General features: G+C 47.3%; 1 protein-coding gene across 2 annotated transcripts; it reads right to left on the bottom strand.

Annotated features, from left to right (window-relative positions):
• Positions 1 to 47: 47 nt before the first annotated feature.
• Positions 48 to 16,057, bottom strand: NHERF4 (NHERF family PDZ scaffold protein 4). 2 transcript variants are annotated; one of them, XM_083588863.1, is made up of 11 exons: positions 16,000 to 16,057; positions 15,654 to 15,809; positions 12,944 to 12,971; positions 12,529 to 12,593; positions 10,918 to 11,090; positions 9,705 to 9,891; positions 7,822 to 7,958; positions 7,032 to 7,236; positions 5,659 to 5,855; positions 2,879 to 3,085; positions 48 to 421 (listed from the first exon to the last, which is right to left on the bottom strand). In XM_083588863.1, exons 2-11 carry the CDS (start codon positions 15,700 to 15,702, stop codon positions 392 to 394), a joined length of 1,278 nt encoding a protein of 425 aa, XP_083444989.1. In that variant the 5' UTR covers positions 15,703 to 15,809; positions 16,000 to 16,057; the 3' UTR covers positions 48 to 391. The 2 variants fall into 2 exon arrangements, with proteins under 2 accessions (XP_083444989.1, XP_083444988.1); XM_083588862.1 differs by having other exon boundaries at positions 10,879 to 11,090.
• Positions 16,058 to 16,552: the final 495 nt, after the last annotated feature.

A 16,552-nucleotide genomic window follows, 5' to 3' on the forward strand; every position in this document is an offset into this window, starting at 1 on the left:
GTAGTAGGGGAAGGTCTACCCTTAGCAGCAGTCATTCTAAACAGAGGTTAATTTTAACACAAATCTTCTGTTCACAAAGTCACACCCCAAAGCAGGCAAAAAACACAGTCTCTTGTTTGATTCTTGCAGGGTTCTTCCTCTAATCAGCATGCCTTGCTTCGAGACCGCAGCCCGCTCGTCCAAATCCACAGGAAGCATTTTCAGGGGTCGGAGAGACTGATTGCTCAACAAGGCAGTGGTGCGACAGGGAAAAGCCAGGCCTATGAGGGAGAGAGGCTCAAACTGCAGTGCTAGTATTTGTGCAACTGTGCTCACTTCTGCCACAAACAGGAGTTCAGCTCCCTGCCGAGCTGGGCTGAAGTTGTGCTCGGTGATAATGGCCTGGCAGCTTCTAGAATGCATGGCTCAATGCATCTTGGCCCTGTGTACAAAAGAAAGAGAATGCTGATCAAACCAAACCTATGATTTGAAGGCTGGGATGTGCTTAAAAAGAGTGGTGAGAAATAGCTGGTCCCAGGTGATGAGGCACAAAAAGCTTGGGGGAGACACAAAGTTAATTCCATTTTCAGTCTGACAGTATACACTCCAAACGGCCTGCATAATTGTGTTGTGAGAAGACAAGCTAGCCAGAAATGTTTGTATGGTTATTGCAGGGGTGACGTAGGATGCCAATGTACATTTGTGAGAGCCAGCACAGAGACTGGTCTGCCGTGAGAAGGGACAGGGAGGGCTACCCCTTTGGCAACAGCTTTTCACTGAGAGATGGGCAGCTCAGAGTGAGGCATGGAGTACCACGGAGGAAGATGTCTTCTGCAAGCTCAAAACAGGCAGGAGCTGTGCAGGAAGCACTGTAGAACGGTAAAGGTAAAGGGACCCCGGACCATTAGGTCCAGTCGTGACCGACTCTGGGGTTGTGGCGCTCAACTCGCTTTATTGGCCGAGGGAGCCGGCGTACAGCTTCCGGGTTATGTGGCTGACATGACTAAGCCGTGTCTGGCAAACCAGAGCAGCACGTGGATATGCACCTTAATTCTTGTAACCTAGGTGGATCATGAGTCCTAAAAGGTAAAGGTACCCCTGACCGTTAGGTCCAGTCGCGGATGACTCTGGGGTTGCGGCGCTCATCTCGCTGTATAGGCCGAGGGAGCCGGCGTTTGTCCGCAGACAGCTTCCGGCCAGCATGACTAAGCCACTTCAGCCGAACCATAGCAGCACACAGAAACACTGTTTACCTTCCCGCCACAGTGATGCCTCTTTATCTACTTGCACTTTGATGTGCTTTTGAACTGCTAGGTTGGCAGGAGCAGGGACCGAGCAACGGGAGCTCACCCCGTCGCAGGGATTCGAACCGCCAACCTTCTGATCGGCAAGCCCTAGGCTCAGTGGTTTAGACCTCGAGTCCTAGGGAGTGTCTAATCTGTCGTTTTCCTTTTCTTTCCATTTATCATTTCTCCAAACTTAAGTTTAGTATGCATCATTTTGCAAATTCTCTTTTTAAGAGTCCTCACCAGCATTTCAGTGCAAATTTATCCCAATATACTCAATTCTGTGTGCAAAGTACACATTTTTGAAAGCAAATTTCCTTAATGTGACACGTTTTTGTACATTATGTTTACTAATATAGGCATTTCCAGCCATGTGCACTTTGCCCTAGTATATGCATTTTTGAACACATTACTCGGCTGGAGAGTGACATTGCAAAATTTGGAGAAGCATGGGTTTCAAAAGATGGCTGTGTTTTCAGTTTCTGTATTGTTTCAGAAAGCGCAAATTAGATTGAATCAAATGCAAACTGAATTGAATTTCTCTCCCCATTCCTAATCATTAATCGAGCAGCACCTCCCATCTCTGCCATGCTTCTCAGACACGTAAGGCCTTTTTTCATCACAGGAGTGTTCCATGTTTAAAACCGGTAACCCTGAACTCCAGAACCAGCTTGCATATACAGTCATACCTTAGATCCTGAGCGCCTTGCAAGTCGAACCTTTCGGCTCTCAAACGCCGCAGACCTGGAAGTGAGTGTTCTGGTTTGCGAACATTCTTTGGAACCTGAATGTCTCAAGCAGCTTCCGATTGGCTGCAGGAGCTTCCTGCAGCCAATCGGAAGCTGCACCTTGGTTTCCAAACGTCTTGGAAGTTGAACGGACTTTCAGAACGGATTCCGTTCAACTTCCAAGATATGACTGTATATTACTTTAGTTAGACCGAAGTTTGGGGGAAATTATTAAATGCTTTTCCCAACACAAAGATCATTTTTTTCAAAAGCTAGATATTAAAAAGAGGAATTCCACTCTGTCTTTCTTAGAATCATAGAGTTGGAAGGGATCACAAGGTCCAAACCGTTGTGATGCAGGAATCTTTTTGCCCAATATGAGGTGTATACCCATGACCCTGAGATTAAGTGCCTCATGCTCTACTCGACTGAGCTATGGATAAGCTTGTTGTGTGAACAGTGTCATTCCATGGTTTAGCTAGCTTTTGCCGACTTGGTGCCCTCTAGATGATTTTGACCACAGCCCCTGCCCAGTCTGAAGGGCTCTCAATTGGCGAAGGCTGATTTATTCACTAAAGGAACCATACATTGTCCTATCTGGGGCAGTCAAGAGTTTCCAGTTGCTGCTGGGAGGGAGGAAGAACAATATTCTAGCTTCCTGACTGGTGTGTCCTTCGAGCTTTCCATGACACTTGTGATGATGAGGAGGAGGATCAAAATGATATCTTTAATTATGTGGTCCCCCACTTGAAGCAATACAGTCCAGAAACAATATTACCACGTGATCCATACTCTCTGCAGCGCAAAAGGTGGAAAAGGTTTAACCGAGGTGTTCAAAATGGCTGTAAGCAACCATACAGTGTCCCTGTAGTTAGACATTGTTACCTCTTTTGTGAAAGCTGGCAAGCTGCTGCCAGGCTGCTCTGGAGGCAGTCTGTTCTCATGGGGATCCGTTCTGAGGTGACAGAGGCAGGGTGTGAAGCCAGCGTTGCTATTTTCCTGGGGCATGCTGGGAGAGGGGGAGGCATGGACGATGTGCAAGCCCGATGGGGGCTCATGGTCATCATAGAAAAGGAGAGGTGATAACCCAACCTGGGAAAGCGAAAAGAGAACGCAAACATCACAATTAGGGTATTGTCAGCAAACCCAACAGAACCCTTCCGATGCATGGAAGGTGCTCACATTACCGTCTGACACCCGAAAATGACTTAGGACCCAAGAATGATATGAAACACTTGTCTCCATTCCTACAGACCCCCTCAAGACCTCCAGAAGGGTGGGGTGCTCTTTTGCGAGTTCGGTTATTGACAGAAGTGCAGGGAGTGGCTGCTCAGGAGAAGGTTTTTACTCCATAGGTAAAGGTAAAGGGACCCCTGACCATTAGGTTCAGTCGTGGCTGACCCTGGGGTTTATTGCTTTATTGGCCGAGGGAGCTGGCGTACAGCTTCCGGGTCATGTGGCCAGCATGACTAAGCCGCTTCTGGCGAACCAGAGCAGCGCACGGAAACGCCATTTACCTTCCCGCCGGAGCGGTACCTATTTATCTACTTGCACTTTGATGGGCTTTCGGGAGCTCACCCCGTTGCAGAGATTCAAACCACCGACCTTCTAATTGGCAAGTCCTAGGCTCTGTGGTTTAACCCACAGTGCCACCCGCGTCCCTTTTACTCCATGGCTGCCCCTAAATTATGGAATTCCCTCTCCTCAGAGGTGCATCTTCTTTGCTGCATAGATTTTGCTATATGCTGAAGACGCACCTTTTACCATGGCCTGTGACTGCTAACTCACCTCTTTTCTGCTGAGTATATACGTCTCTGCTCCATTTGGGATGATTTTGCTTGTTTTATCATCTTGATGGTTTTATCTGTTTTTATAACTATAGTGGTACCTCGGTTTACGAACAGTCCTGTTTACGAACTATTTGGTTTACGAACTCCGCGAAACTGGAAGTAGTGTTCAAGTTAGCGAACTTTACCTCTGTCTACAAATGGAATCCAAATGGTGAAAGGGCACCAGCGGCAGGAGGCCTCATTAGGGAAGGCATGCCTTGGTTTAAGAACGGATTTGGTTTAAGAATGGACTTCAGGAATGGATTAAGTTCGTAAACCAAGGTACCACTGTAAATGTTACATTGTTGTAACCCGTCCTGGGACTTTATGAAGAAGGACACCTAAGAAATGCATATCTAAATACAATTAACTTCTAAGCATATATATATATATATATATATATATATATATATATATATATATACCACAGAGCCTAGGACTTGCCGATCAGAAGGTTGGCGGTTTGATTCCCCGCGACGGGGTGAGCTCCCATTGCTCGGTCCCTGCTCCTGCCAACCTAGCAGTTCGAAAGCACGTCAAAGTGCAAGTAGATAAATAGGTACCGCTCCGGCGGGAAGCTAAACGGCATTTCCGTGCGCTGCTCTGGTTTGCCAGAAGCGGCTTAGTCATGCTGGCCACATGACCCGGAAGCTGTACGCCGGCTCCCTCGCCAATAAAGCGAGAAGAGCCCAGAGTCGTCCGCGACTGGACCTAATGGTCAGGGGTCCCTTTACCTTTACCTATGGAGTAAGCACCAGGTTGGCAGTGGCTGTGCTAGGTGCTCTGCGATATAAAGTATGTAGGTACACTACTCCATTGTCTTAGTTTTATGCCAGTTGCCATGGCTTCCACCAAAGAATCCTGGGAGATGTAGTTTTTAGCCCAAGTGCAGAGAATTATCTGAGATCCCTCTTCCAGCCTCCAAATCTGTAGATCCCCGAGGGAGATCTATTCAGCTAGTTTCTCTGCAGCGTGCAGGTGCTCAGAGATACGGAAAGGAATCCCACCTCAGAGCATCTTCACCCAATTCAGTAACTTTATTATTGTATGTTATCTTTGGCCCATTGTGTAAGTTCATTATAAATGGTTATCTTTGCTCCAAGAAGTTTGTGGCCTTTATGGTAGAGGGGAAACCTTTCTATAGGATCCCACCGCAATCCCAGAATCTCCAGCGGGTGCAGAATGCTGCAGCGAGGCTCCTCACGGGGTCTCTGCCATGGGAGCATATTCACCCAGTGCTTTTCAAGCTGCACTGGCTCCCGGTGGAGTACAGGATCAGATTTAAGGTGCTGCTTTTGACCTTTAAAGCCCTTCACGGCCTAGGACCCTCGTACCTACGGGACCGCCTCTCCTGGTATGCCCCACGGAGAGCCTCAAGGTCCATAAATAGCAACACCCTAGTGGTCCCGGGCCCTAAGGAAGTTAGATTGGCTTCAACCAGATCCAGGGTCTTTTCAACTCTCGCTCCGGCCTGGTGGAACGCTCTGCCTTATGAGACCAGGCTCCTGCAGGATCTAATTTCTTTCCGCAGGGCCTGTAAGACAGAGTTGTTCTGCCTGGCCTTTGGCTTGGAGCCAATTTGATTCCCTCCCTCTCTTTCTTTTTTCCTTTCCTTCTCCTCCTGCGATAAGGCTACATTTTAATATTTTAATGTTTCAATATTTTAATGTTGTATTTTAATTTTGTTTTTAAGTTGTAATCATTCAACTTGTTTTTATTATTGCTTGTAAGCCGCTCTGAGCCCGGCCTTGGCTGGGGAGGGCGGGGTATAAATAAATATTATTATTATTTTTTATTATTAATCTCCGTGGTGCTCATTCTCAAACTGCTGCATACCGAGTCGTAGAACTTGCTTCCTTCTGCGTCAATAACCAACATGGTCACCCGGCTGCTGTCCGCACGTATCCTCAGCACCACCTCCTGGTGGTCCAGGTCCTCAGTGCCTTCGCCATTCACAGCCAGGAGGCGGTCACCATCTCTCATCCCTGCCTTCTCAGCTGGCAACCCGGATTCGACCTCCCTCAGAAACTGACCTGCAAGTCATAGATGGGCAAGACGAAAGCAGCGGCGTTGATTATCCCAGTGGTTGCACCTTGCTTCCTTTACGTTTATGAGCATTTTACGTGTGTGCATGTCTTACATGTGCTCCTCTAGTGAAGTCGCCATAGGTGAATAAGCAAAGCTCTCTTCTGTCCTATTTGCTAGGGAACAAGGAGCTGCAGCTCAATGAAAGAGCAAAATGCAGAAGTTCGCAGGTTCATCCCTGCCATCTCCATGTAGGTCTGGGAAAACCTCAGTCTTAAACCCTGGAGAGCTGCCATCTATCAGTGTAGACCAGCATTGGGACTGACCAGGCCAGGGACCTATTTAGTTCCAGCACTGGTCCTAATTTGGCACGTGAGGACATTTTTCCTAAGCCACACAGACCTGGTTTGGCCTCTATTAAGATGGTGCATAAAAAAACTTTACGCAAAATTCCTGAATGGGTATTTAAAAACAAAAAAACAAAAACAAAACCCAAAACCAACAACAACCCAAAGATGCAAAACATCCAAATGATATCTGTGAAGTTAAATAGATGACTGGCAGTGAGAGGAGTTGCTCAACCCTGCCCACCCGCACATTTGAATATTCAAAACATATTTATTTATCAAGGCTTATATACTGCTGAAGCATCAAAATCTTCCAGCAGTTTATATAAAACATACCTTAAAATTACTAATAAAATCAGAAGTTAAAGACAAGCCAGCCTAACATATGTCCAAGAAAACCAGCCGTTTAAAACTAAAATCGCATATTAAAATGCACGTCTGATGTACACATCTGGGTGGGCTTGCTTAAACAAAACGAAAAAAGAGTCCATTGGTGGACACTGAAAACAGTGCAGTGAAGGGCCATGCCAAATATCAAGGGGCAGGGAGTTCCAATGTCTCAGTGCAGCCATGGTGAAATATCGATTCCTTGCAAATGCAGAATGAACATTGCCTGTTTCCTCTCAAATCATCCCTTCAAAGTACAGGGGGAAAGATGTTGGGTCCTCTTTTTTTTTTCCTCGGGGAGAAACGCAGCTGGGTGGGAGAAAACGTTTTGTCTGGATGAAAGGGGGAAAACTCGAGCAGTCCTCTGTCTTACCTCAAAGTCACCTACTTTGCTCTCAAATTTAAATACCGTGGAGCGACTCTGGCTCTTTTCCAGGCAAGGGGCCTCACCTCTTTCTCCTGAGCAACGTTTTTCTTCTTTCAGCAAGAATCCATATCCGTCTTGGCTTCTCACCATCTGCAGCTTCCTCACCTCAAAAGGAACCCAGGAAGCGTCAGCCATGGCGGCAGTGACCTTAACACCGCGTTGCCGGTAAAACTCCTCTGATTTGGCGTCGATCACCAGCAGCCCCATTGGGTTGTTGCTGTGCTTGATCTGGAATCGAAAATTTGGGTATATAAGCCAAACCCAGGGAGGATACAGTGCGCTGCTGGAGAGTTTTCTCTCTAGCTAGGATTGAAATAGTATTTGAATTCTGGTGCTGGAGGAGACTCTTGAGAGTCCCATGGACTGCAAGAAGATCAAACCTCTCCATTCTTAAGGAAATCAGCCCTGAGTGCTCACTGGAAGGACAGACCGTGAAGCTGAGGCTCCAGTACTTTGGCCACCTCATGAGAAGAGAAGACTCCCTGGAAAAGACCCTGATGTTGGGAAAGATGGAGGACACAAGGAGAAGGGGACGACAGAGAACGAGATGGTTGGACAGTGTTCTCGAAGCTACCAGCATGAGTTTGACCAAACTGCGGAAGGCAGTGGAAGACAGGAGTGCCTGGCGTGCTCTGGTCCATGGGGTCATGAAGAGTCGGACACAATGACTGAACAACAACAACAAAGGATTGAAATTATCAGGTTGGGAGGGACCTTCTATAGAAAGGTGTTCCTGGATGTGACCCGGTTCCCAAGTTGTTCAGTCAGTTGGCTAAAGCCAACATTTCTGTCATCGAGTGACAGCCCTGGTACCTTTTTGTGAAGGTGTGCAAGAGTCCAATTCTCCACACAAGCACCGTTGAGCTCCAGGAGCCACGAACCATCTGGCACCCCTGCTTTGTGAGCTGGCCCGTCCTCTGGCACAGACAGTCGGAATGTGCCCTTCACACCTGCAAAGCAAAAGATACGAAAACAGGAGCATGAGAGGGGAAAACCTAGCATTTATTGGCCTCTTTTTGCCTTCACCTACTCCAGTGTTTCCCAAACTTGGGTCCCCAGCTGTTTTCGAACTACAACTCCCATCACCCCTAGCTGGCAAGACCAGTGGTCAGGGGTGAAGGTTGACAAAGACAAAATGTGAATCTCAAGATGTTGGGTCCTCCTTTTTTCTCGGGGAGAAACGCAGCTGGGTGGGAGGAAACATATTGTCTGGATGAAAGGGGTAAAGCTTGAGCAGTCCTTTGTCTTACCTCAAAGGCACCTACTTTGCTCTCGAATTTAAATACCATGGAGCAAAGTTTGACACCCTGTTGTCCATGTTGATTTTCACTACCAGTGAAATCAAAATCTTGCCAATGTTTCCATCTGCTTACAGTGGTCTCTTATATAACTTATAATTTTTTTCCATCAGTTTGGTTTGCCATTCCTCTCTGGTAGGGACCTTATGGTTTTGATATAAAACTCAGAGGTTGGAAGAAGATGCAGTTTTAAATGTTTAAAATGGGAATCCATGGAAGGGGTAGGTGGAAGTCCTGAGATTTGGAGAAATCTCTGTATATGGGTACATATTTGGTTTTTTTTATAACTTTGTATTGATAAAATCAAATAAAAATTATTTCAAAAAGAAGAAGTTTGCCACCTTGGATTTAGAACAATGAAAGGGGATGAAGTATTCCAAATTTTTTTGGGGGGGGCATAATTATGTGTCAAAAATGCTGAGTTCAATTATAAATTGTATTATTCCACCTTTTTGTGATTCTTATAGGGTTTTTAAATAAAAAAATAGTAATAGTTACTGTTGTGGTGGAAAAACAATACATATTGCAACAGTGTATTGTTTTAAACTTATTTTCAGTGATGTTCCCCTTTTTACTACAGTGGTACCTCGGGATAAGTACTTAATTCGTTCCGGAGGTCTGTTCTTAACCTGAAACTGTTCTTAACCTGAAGCACCACTTTAGCTAATGGGGCCTCCCACTGCTGCCACGCCGCCAGAGCACGATTTCTGTTCTCATCCTGAAGCAAAGTTCTTAACCTGAAGCACTATTTCTGGGTTAGCAGAGTCTGTAACCTGAAGCGCATGTAACCTGAAGCGTATGTAACCCGAGGTACCACTGTATTTTGTACAACTGATGGTCTTTAAATATTAGTCTGTTTGGTGAAGTGTCAACCCTAGAGACTCAAAACTGGTTTTGAAGCCCTCTCATCTTTGCAGGGTGTTCTGGGGGACCAAGAATCTCAAACAGAGATTTCAAAGGAACTTTACAAAAACTACAATTCTCAGGAATCTTTTTTTGGGGGGGGGACCGCAACCCCCCCAATTAAATTAATTAAATTGATTTAAACTCTGATGATAAGTTTGTTCTGTAAACATACCCTTAGAATCAAGTTTGGGAACAGTTTCCTGCAGTGGGTATTTATTATCCCCACTCAGTAACAGCAATCTCTTTGTTCTTCCGCTCCCTTCTATTATCCCTTGCAATAAAAAGTAATAACAAACAATATCCCTTGCAATAAATGTCAAATTTCAATCTGGGCAGCAGAATAAACAACGGGGGGGGGGGGGGAGCCAGCGTGTGCAAACTGTCTTGGATTTGCACAGTGTAATCTGATGGTAAAATTCTGGTTTTCCTCATGGCAGAATTTGGTTACTCGTGGTGAAAAACGCAACAAACCGCAGTGTGGGTTTTCACTACCTTCTGGAGCTGAGACGCTGAAGCCGAAGCCACTTTGGTCCTTGTTGATGCAGCACAGCCGTGGCCTGTTGTGATGGGGCAAGAGCTGGCCAAGGTCCCGGTCGAGGGCTTTTGCCAACTCGTAGGCTGTCCCATCCAGGACAGTGAGAGAGACTTGCTTCCCACTGCTCTTGATCTTCCAAACCACCTGCCAAGAAAGAGGGTAAGAGCCTCAAAACAGAGACTCATAACAGCAGAACTCCTGGGCATCCAACGAAGCTGAGTGTTGCAAAGACAGATAAAAGGAAGTCCTCCACACAGCGCATAGTTAAACTATGGAACTCACTTCTGCAGGAGGCAGGGATTTGAAAGGTTTAAAAGAGGATCGGACAGATTCATGGAGGCATAGCTGTCAACTTACAGATTTGAAAATAAGGGACCAGCAGCCTCGAAAATAAGGGATCAGCAGCCAAAATAAGGGATCAACAATTACTTTGATAAAATACATATTTTGTTGCGTGCAAATGGCTTTAGATACCTATTAGGTCCATAAATTACCATATAGCATATATTCAACACAAAAAAAACAGCAACAATTTGTTGTTGACAAAGGACAGGTGGACATAGAAAGGGCCCCATTACCTTCAGTAGCTTATTTAAAGGACATCATCAATAAGGGACAGCAGCGGGACATGGCGCTGGGATAAGGGACTGTCCCGCCAAATAAGGAACGCTTGACAGCTATGCATGGAGGAGAGGACTACCAGAATACCTATGCTCTGAACATGCAGTCAGAGGCTTCTGAATGCCAGTTGCTGGAAACCACAGGATGGGACAAGCACTCATGTGCTCTCATCCTTCTTGAGGTTTTCCCATAGGCTGAGAGAACAGGATGCTAGACTAGATTGGCTGTTCTTATGGTCATAAGTTCTTAATGAGTAGCGACCCCCAAATTTCCTCCTACCCCTGGACCACTTGAAAATTGTTAAGGGCCTTGATGGCTCGCATAACGATTTTTCTTCCTATTGCAGCAATTGCGATGCACTGTGCTAGGTGCTGGATGGTTTTAATTTGCATTTTTATCGCTCCTTTGATTTCTTGCATCACATTCTGTTGTATTGCTATGTGATTCTATGGGGGGGGGAGCCTACCTCAAATGGGAATCAGGGAGCCACCACTCCCAGCCAAACCTCACCCTGAAGTGCTCCAGGCCTTCGACATAAGCCCCGTTCACCTCTAAGATCCGGTCTCCATCTTGCAGGCCTCTGCGGTGAGCCAGGCCCCCCGGCGTCACCTGTCGCACAATGTGCCCGTTGCTGCCCGCCTCCTGCCATAGCCAGAACCCAAAGCTCTCCCCGTCCTCTTTCTTCAGAAAGCAGAAGCGCACCTGAGCACCTCCCTCTGGCTCTGTGGAAAACAAGATCAGAGGCCGACCCTGCAGACCCGGGGTCCCCAACGCAGCACTTGTGGGCACTGAAATATCCTCAGACACAACCTTCTGACATTGCCCGATTTTTAATTTTAATTGGATTTTTTGGCTTGTTGATCTGGAAAGTCACCTGCTGCTGCTGCTGCTGCTGCTTCTCCTCTCTCTCTCTCTCTCTCTCTCTCTCTCTCTCTCTGTTTTAGGGTGCAAGTAGATGTTTTGACTTGTGTGCACCAGCTAATGACATCCTTCCCATCCAGGTTGACTCAGGCCTTTAAAAAGGTAAAGGGACCCCTGACCGACTCTGGGGTTGCGGCGCTCATCTCGCTTTATTGGCCGAGGGAGCTGGTGTACAGCTCATGTGGCCAGAATGACTGAGCTACTTCTGGCAAACCAGAGCAGCGCATGGAAACGCCGTTTACCTTCCCACTGGAGTGGTACCTATTTATCTACTTGCACTTTACCGTGCTTTCAAACTGCTAGGTTGGCAGGAGCAGGGACTGAGCAACAGGAGCTCACTCCGTTGCGGAGATTTGAACCACTGACCTTCTGATCGGCAAGTCCTAGGCTCTGTGGTTTAACCCACAGCGCCACCCGCGTCCCTTGACCCAGACCTTTACATCACTTAAATGCAGCCTTCCTGCCCCCTAACCCCACCCACTGATCCTGGATGTTTGGATAAAACCCACATATAAACAGGGAAGGCCCGGGACAAGACTGGGACAGAGGTGCCAATTTGAAGAAAATATGGGGGGGCAGCTAAGCCCCACCTCACATAATCAATCACATGACACGGCACACACACACCATTTGAATGGCAATGCCCATCAACTGGGGAGGGGGCTGTCCCCTCTAATATTTTATGGGGGAGGGTGAAGAGACTTCGTCCCCTGTGAGTGGCTCCTATGGATAGGGAAAATATTATGTGGATACATTAATGAGGAGACAGAGCAGTGCGAAGCCACATTTTTTTCAGTGTGGACAAGCCCTGGGTGGTGATATTGTTTCTGAAAAGTTTTTTGGCTGTGGAACAGGCATTTTGTGGTGTGTGTGTGTGAACATGGTTGTCGAACGTACCAAAGAGCAGGCGTTGCCACACTCAAAGATGCAAATGATGTAGAATTATTGTAAATCATGCTAATTTCCCTCCCACCCCTGAACAGAGATAGTTAAATGTTTTTTTGTATTTTGTTTTGTAAATAAATAAACACACTTTGGCTAAGTGCAAATAAAGTAGATTCACATCAAAATGCGTGCCCCACTGAATGTGCTGTTCGCAGGGCGAGGTGGTAAACAGCCATCAGGTCCCTGACGTGGAAGGGGAAGCAAGCCTCCCTCTTTGCAGGCACCAAGAGGGAAACAGCTGGTCCTTCCTCTGCCACCCACGCAGCAGCCCCAGATGTCGCTCCCCATTGTTACCAGAATCCTCTGCCAGTGACAGGGCTGGGTTATCGATCCCATCTCTGGGGTTAAATTCAAATTTCCTGTAACACCAAGAAGGAGAAGGAAGTGTCAGCCACAGCTTGGAGGCAATCAAGGGTTCTCAAGCTCCTGAGAACCTACGTCAGGCAAAGGCAATCCAATCAGCCTTGGCAACCCATTCGCAGCCTGCGTTTTTAATACGTTTCATGAGCGGGTTAAATTTAAATATGTTTGTGCTTGCCCCAAACCTCAGTACAGGAGCGTTTGGCTTTGTGCTTCCAGTTTCAACCCACCAGGCTAATCTGATTGTGTAAAGTGCTCTCCCGTGTGTGTGTGTGCCCTCAACCTGCTGTCCACGGGATGCCAGGAATGCCCACTCATTTTCAGTGGAGTAGCTCAGCTTGGCACTTACATAGTTGGCTCTGCAGTGTCCCTGGGCCCTGCAAAAAAGAAAGATTTGGGGGTTAATGAAATGCATCATACTCACTTCTGAAAGGCAGATACCCTCCTTCATCCCAAAGGCTTGCATATCCTCTTCCCCTTTGATGAAGATACATGTTTTACTTTTAGGAGTAACTCAGGGTAGCTACATCTTCCCATTTACTCCAGCTCCAGTGCGTTCCAACTATTGGTGAAGCCAAGGACACAACCCATAGGTACCTTGTAGGATCTTGGAAAATGCTCATGTTCAATGTAAAGGTGAAGGTAAAGGGACCCCTGACCATTAGGTCCAGTCGTGACCGGCTCTGGGGTTGCGGCGCTCATCTGACTTTATCGGCCGAGGGAGCCGGTGTACAGCTTCTGGGTCATGTGGCCAGCATGACTAAGCCGCTTCTGGCGAACCAGAGCAGCGCACGGAAACGCTGTTTACCTTCCCGCCAGAGCGGTACCTATTTATCTACTTGCACTTTGATGTGCTTTCGAACTGCTAGGTTGGCAGGAGCTGGGACTGAGCAACGGGAACTCACCCCATCGTGGGGATTCGAACCGCCGACCTTCTGATCGGCAAGTCCTAGGCTCTGTGGTTTAACCCACAGCGCCACCCGCGTCCTCCATGTTCAATGTGCTTTCCCTCAAACCTGCAAGCCACATTTGTAGCTGCCGTGTGTACCGTTGAAACAGCCATTGCACATGTGTTCATGAGAGATCATAGCCCCCCACCCCAAATGCACATCTTTTGGGGATGCCATCTTGCAGGAGCCAGGTGACTCGTACAGGAGCATGTCCCCCCTCCCAAAAAAGGGATGTCCTGCTTAAATCAGGACAGTCGAGGGGTATAGACCACTGGTTTAAAGTGACACGATACTGCTTTAAATGTGTAGTGCAGATGGGGCCCATGCTAGAGATGGTGAAGTTGGAGCCTCCAAATGTCATTTGATTCCAACATCCCTGGGAGGGGAGATGGTGTGGCTTTTCCCCTGGCCTGAGCAGTCACATGAAGAAGCCTACGAGCCCAGAAGCCATATCACAAGTGAAAAAGGATATGGTTGCAGCTTCTCCTTACTGGTTTCTCTTCTGCAAGTTCCTCTTTGCTACCCTGCCCCCCAACTTGCCATGAGAGCAAAATGAAAATTCTCCTGCTGGCTCAGCCTTTCACCAACTGGCAGTCCTCCAGGCAATTGGGGCTGCAACTCCCACTAACCCCAGGCAGAAACATAGGGCTGTGACGGCGGGGACTGATGGGGGTTGCAGCCCCAGAGGTCTGGTGGACAACAGGTTGGGGAAAACTGAGCCAATTTGTGGAGGGACGGAAGGGAAAGAAGTAAAGCTGAGAACTGGCAGCTTGACAGTGACCAATTCTGTGCCTTCCTTTACAGTGCAGACTTGGGAGTTGGCCACCCCTGGTCTACAGTACTGATTTTGCAGTCCTGATTCCCAGTCCTGGAAGAGTCATCCCTCAGAAGATGTGGAAGAATGAGGAAGAAAGAGGAAGGATGTGTGTGTTTTGAGCATTTGTAGAGTGCTGTTCTTCAGCTGTGGTTAAGCACAGTCAAAGGCAAACTATTTGAATTTTCAATTAACAGGGCATGGGGAACAATTCCGGCCACACAGTTGCAGCGGATTGGAAGCTCTTGCACAAGCAATCTTCTGCTTCTCCAAAAGGTAAGACTTAGTAAGATAATGAAAGTGATAGGAAAATGCACCGGAAGGTGGGGGGTAGCAGTTGTTTCGATGCAACGTCATCTAACCTGTCATCTAACTGCAAACAAATAAGAATGAATACTCAACCGATAGGTTGTCCTAAAGCAACCTTAAACAGAGAGACAAGATTCCAAGCAAAAGTCCAAAGGTGAGATGTGAGATACGTACGTATCTCCAAACTCAAATGGCAAATCCAAGCAGTGGGTTGTCTTAAGAGCATTTGCCACAGTTAACTTTTGACACTTCAGAGTTAATATAGTAAGACATTCGTCCCCTGCTTTTCAAATACAGTGGTACCTCGGGTTAAGAACTTAATTCGTTATGGAGGTCTGTTCTTAACCTGAAGCACCACTTTAGCTAATGGGGCCTCCTGCTGCCGCTGCGCCGCTGCCGCACGATTTCTGTTCTCATCCTGAAGCAAAGTTCTTAACCCAAGGTACTATTTCTGGGTTAGCGGAGTCTGTAACCTGAAGCGTCTGTAACCTAAAGCGTATGTAACCTGAGATACCACTGTAAAGGGAAAGTGGGTATAAAGGAGGACATTGATCTCTTGTACAGTGGACTCGCCTTCTCTCTCACTCTCTGGCTGTGTACACACCATACTTTTAAAGCACATTTAAAGCACACACATCCCAAGAATCCCAGGAACTGCAGTTTGTTGTTAAGGTTGCTGGGAATTGTAGCTCTGTGAGGGGTAAACTACAGCTACAAGGATTCCTTCTGGGCTGCGTGTGTGCTTTAAATATATGCATCTTCTCCCCCACCACCTTGCAAAGGCACCCGTGCTGTGCCTTAAAGAAAGTGAGGAGCATCATGACCTGGGAATACCCCAATGGAGAAAGCTCCACCTGTGGAACTGCAGTTGCTCAAGGCATAGGAGCCTGCTAGAGCAAAAGGGCAGCACCACGGTGTTTGTTTTTGGGTCTCTCTAACCTGCGAATAGAAGCCAGGGGACCACACACAGTCACAACCCCATCTACCTTTTGAGCTGAGTCGTCGCCGATGCTTCTTCGTAGCCACCAATGCCATCGAAATGCTCCGTCTTAAAGGAGTGTCCCAATTTGCACAATGTGGGTGTAAAGTAGGACATTGATCTCTTGTACAGTGGAAGCAGCTGTTCACACACGGAAGCCTCACTCAAGGGAGAAAGCATTAGTTTATCATGGTGGCCAACAGTCCCATTGCTTAAGATGCTGCCTGCTTACCTCCCTGTTGGGACATCCACCCCCGCCCCAGTGCCCATGAAAACTCTACACACCCCTTCCTTGGGGAACCCAAAGCTACCACTTGAAGGGTGCCCCCAGCCAGCCACCTCTCTCAGCTCACCTTCCTTCTGCTTCAGGACTGCTTGAGTGTGTGAAGGTCCAAGGTCCAGCCTGAAGTGGCAAGTGAAACTGGGGACCCCGCCTTTTTAAAGAGATCACCGGAGTTTAATGTTTAAACGGGGCAGGATTCTTCACTGCAACTGTGCTTACTTACTTCCACCTCTTCTCAGGAGCTGACCAAGGAGAGGAAAGCTATTCTTTCATTCCTGGGGAGTTGTCGGGAGGGGGGGACCACCCAAACATTTCCAGGCTGTTGCTATTTTCAGCTGGCGTTCAGTGCCACACCGGCAAATCCAGGTTGCACAATTGAAGCTGGCCTCACGCTCTTCAACGCAACACAACACACTTCCCTCCGAAATCAGCCTTTTTGCTATAAGGATGGTGGAATGGCCTGGAAGGTGTGGAATAACAATTGCTTGGGGCAATGTGTACTATAGCTTTAAGGCACATCCAGAGTGCATCCTTTCTCTCAAGGAATTCTGGGCACCATAGTTTGCCCTTCACAAAGTTACAATTCCCAGCAATCTATAACAAACCATAATGCCCAGAATTCT

This window comes from Podarcis filfolensis (genome assembly GCF_964270895.1).
Source record: "Podarcis filfolensis genome assembly, chromosome: 15".
NCBI classification, from domain to species: domain Eukaryota; kingdom Metazoa; phylum Chordata; class Lepidosauria; order Squamata; family Lacertidae; genus Podarcis; species Podarcis filfolensis.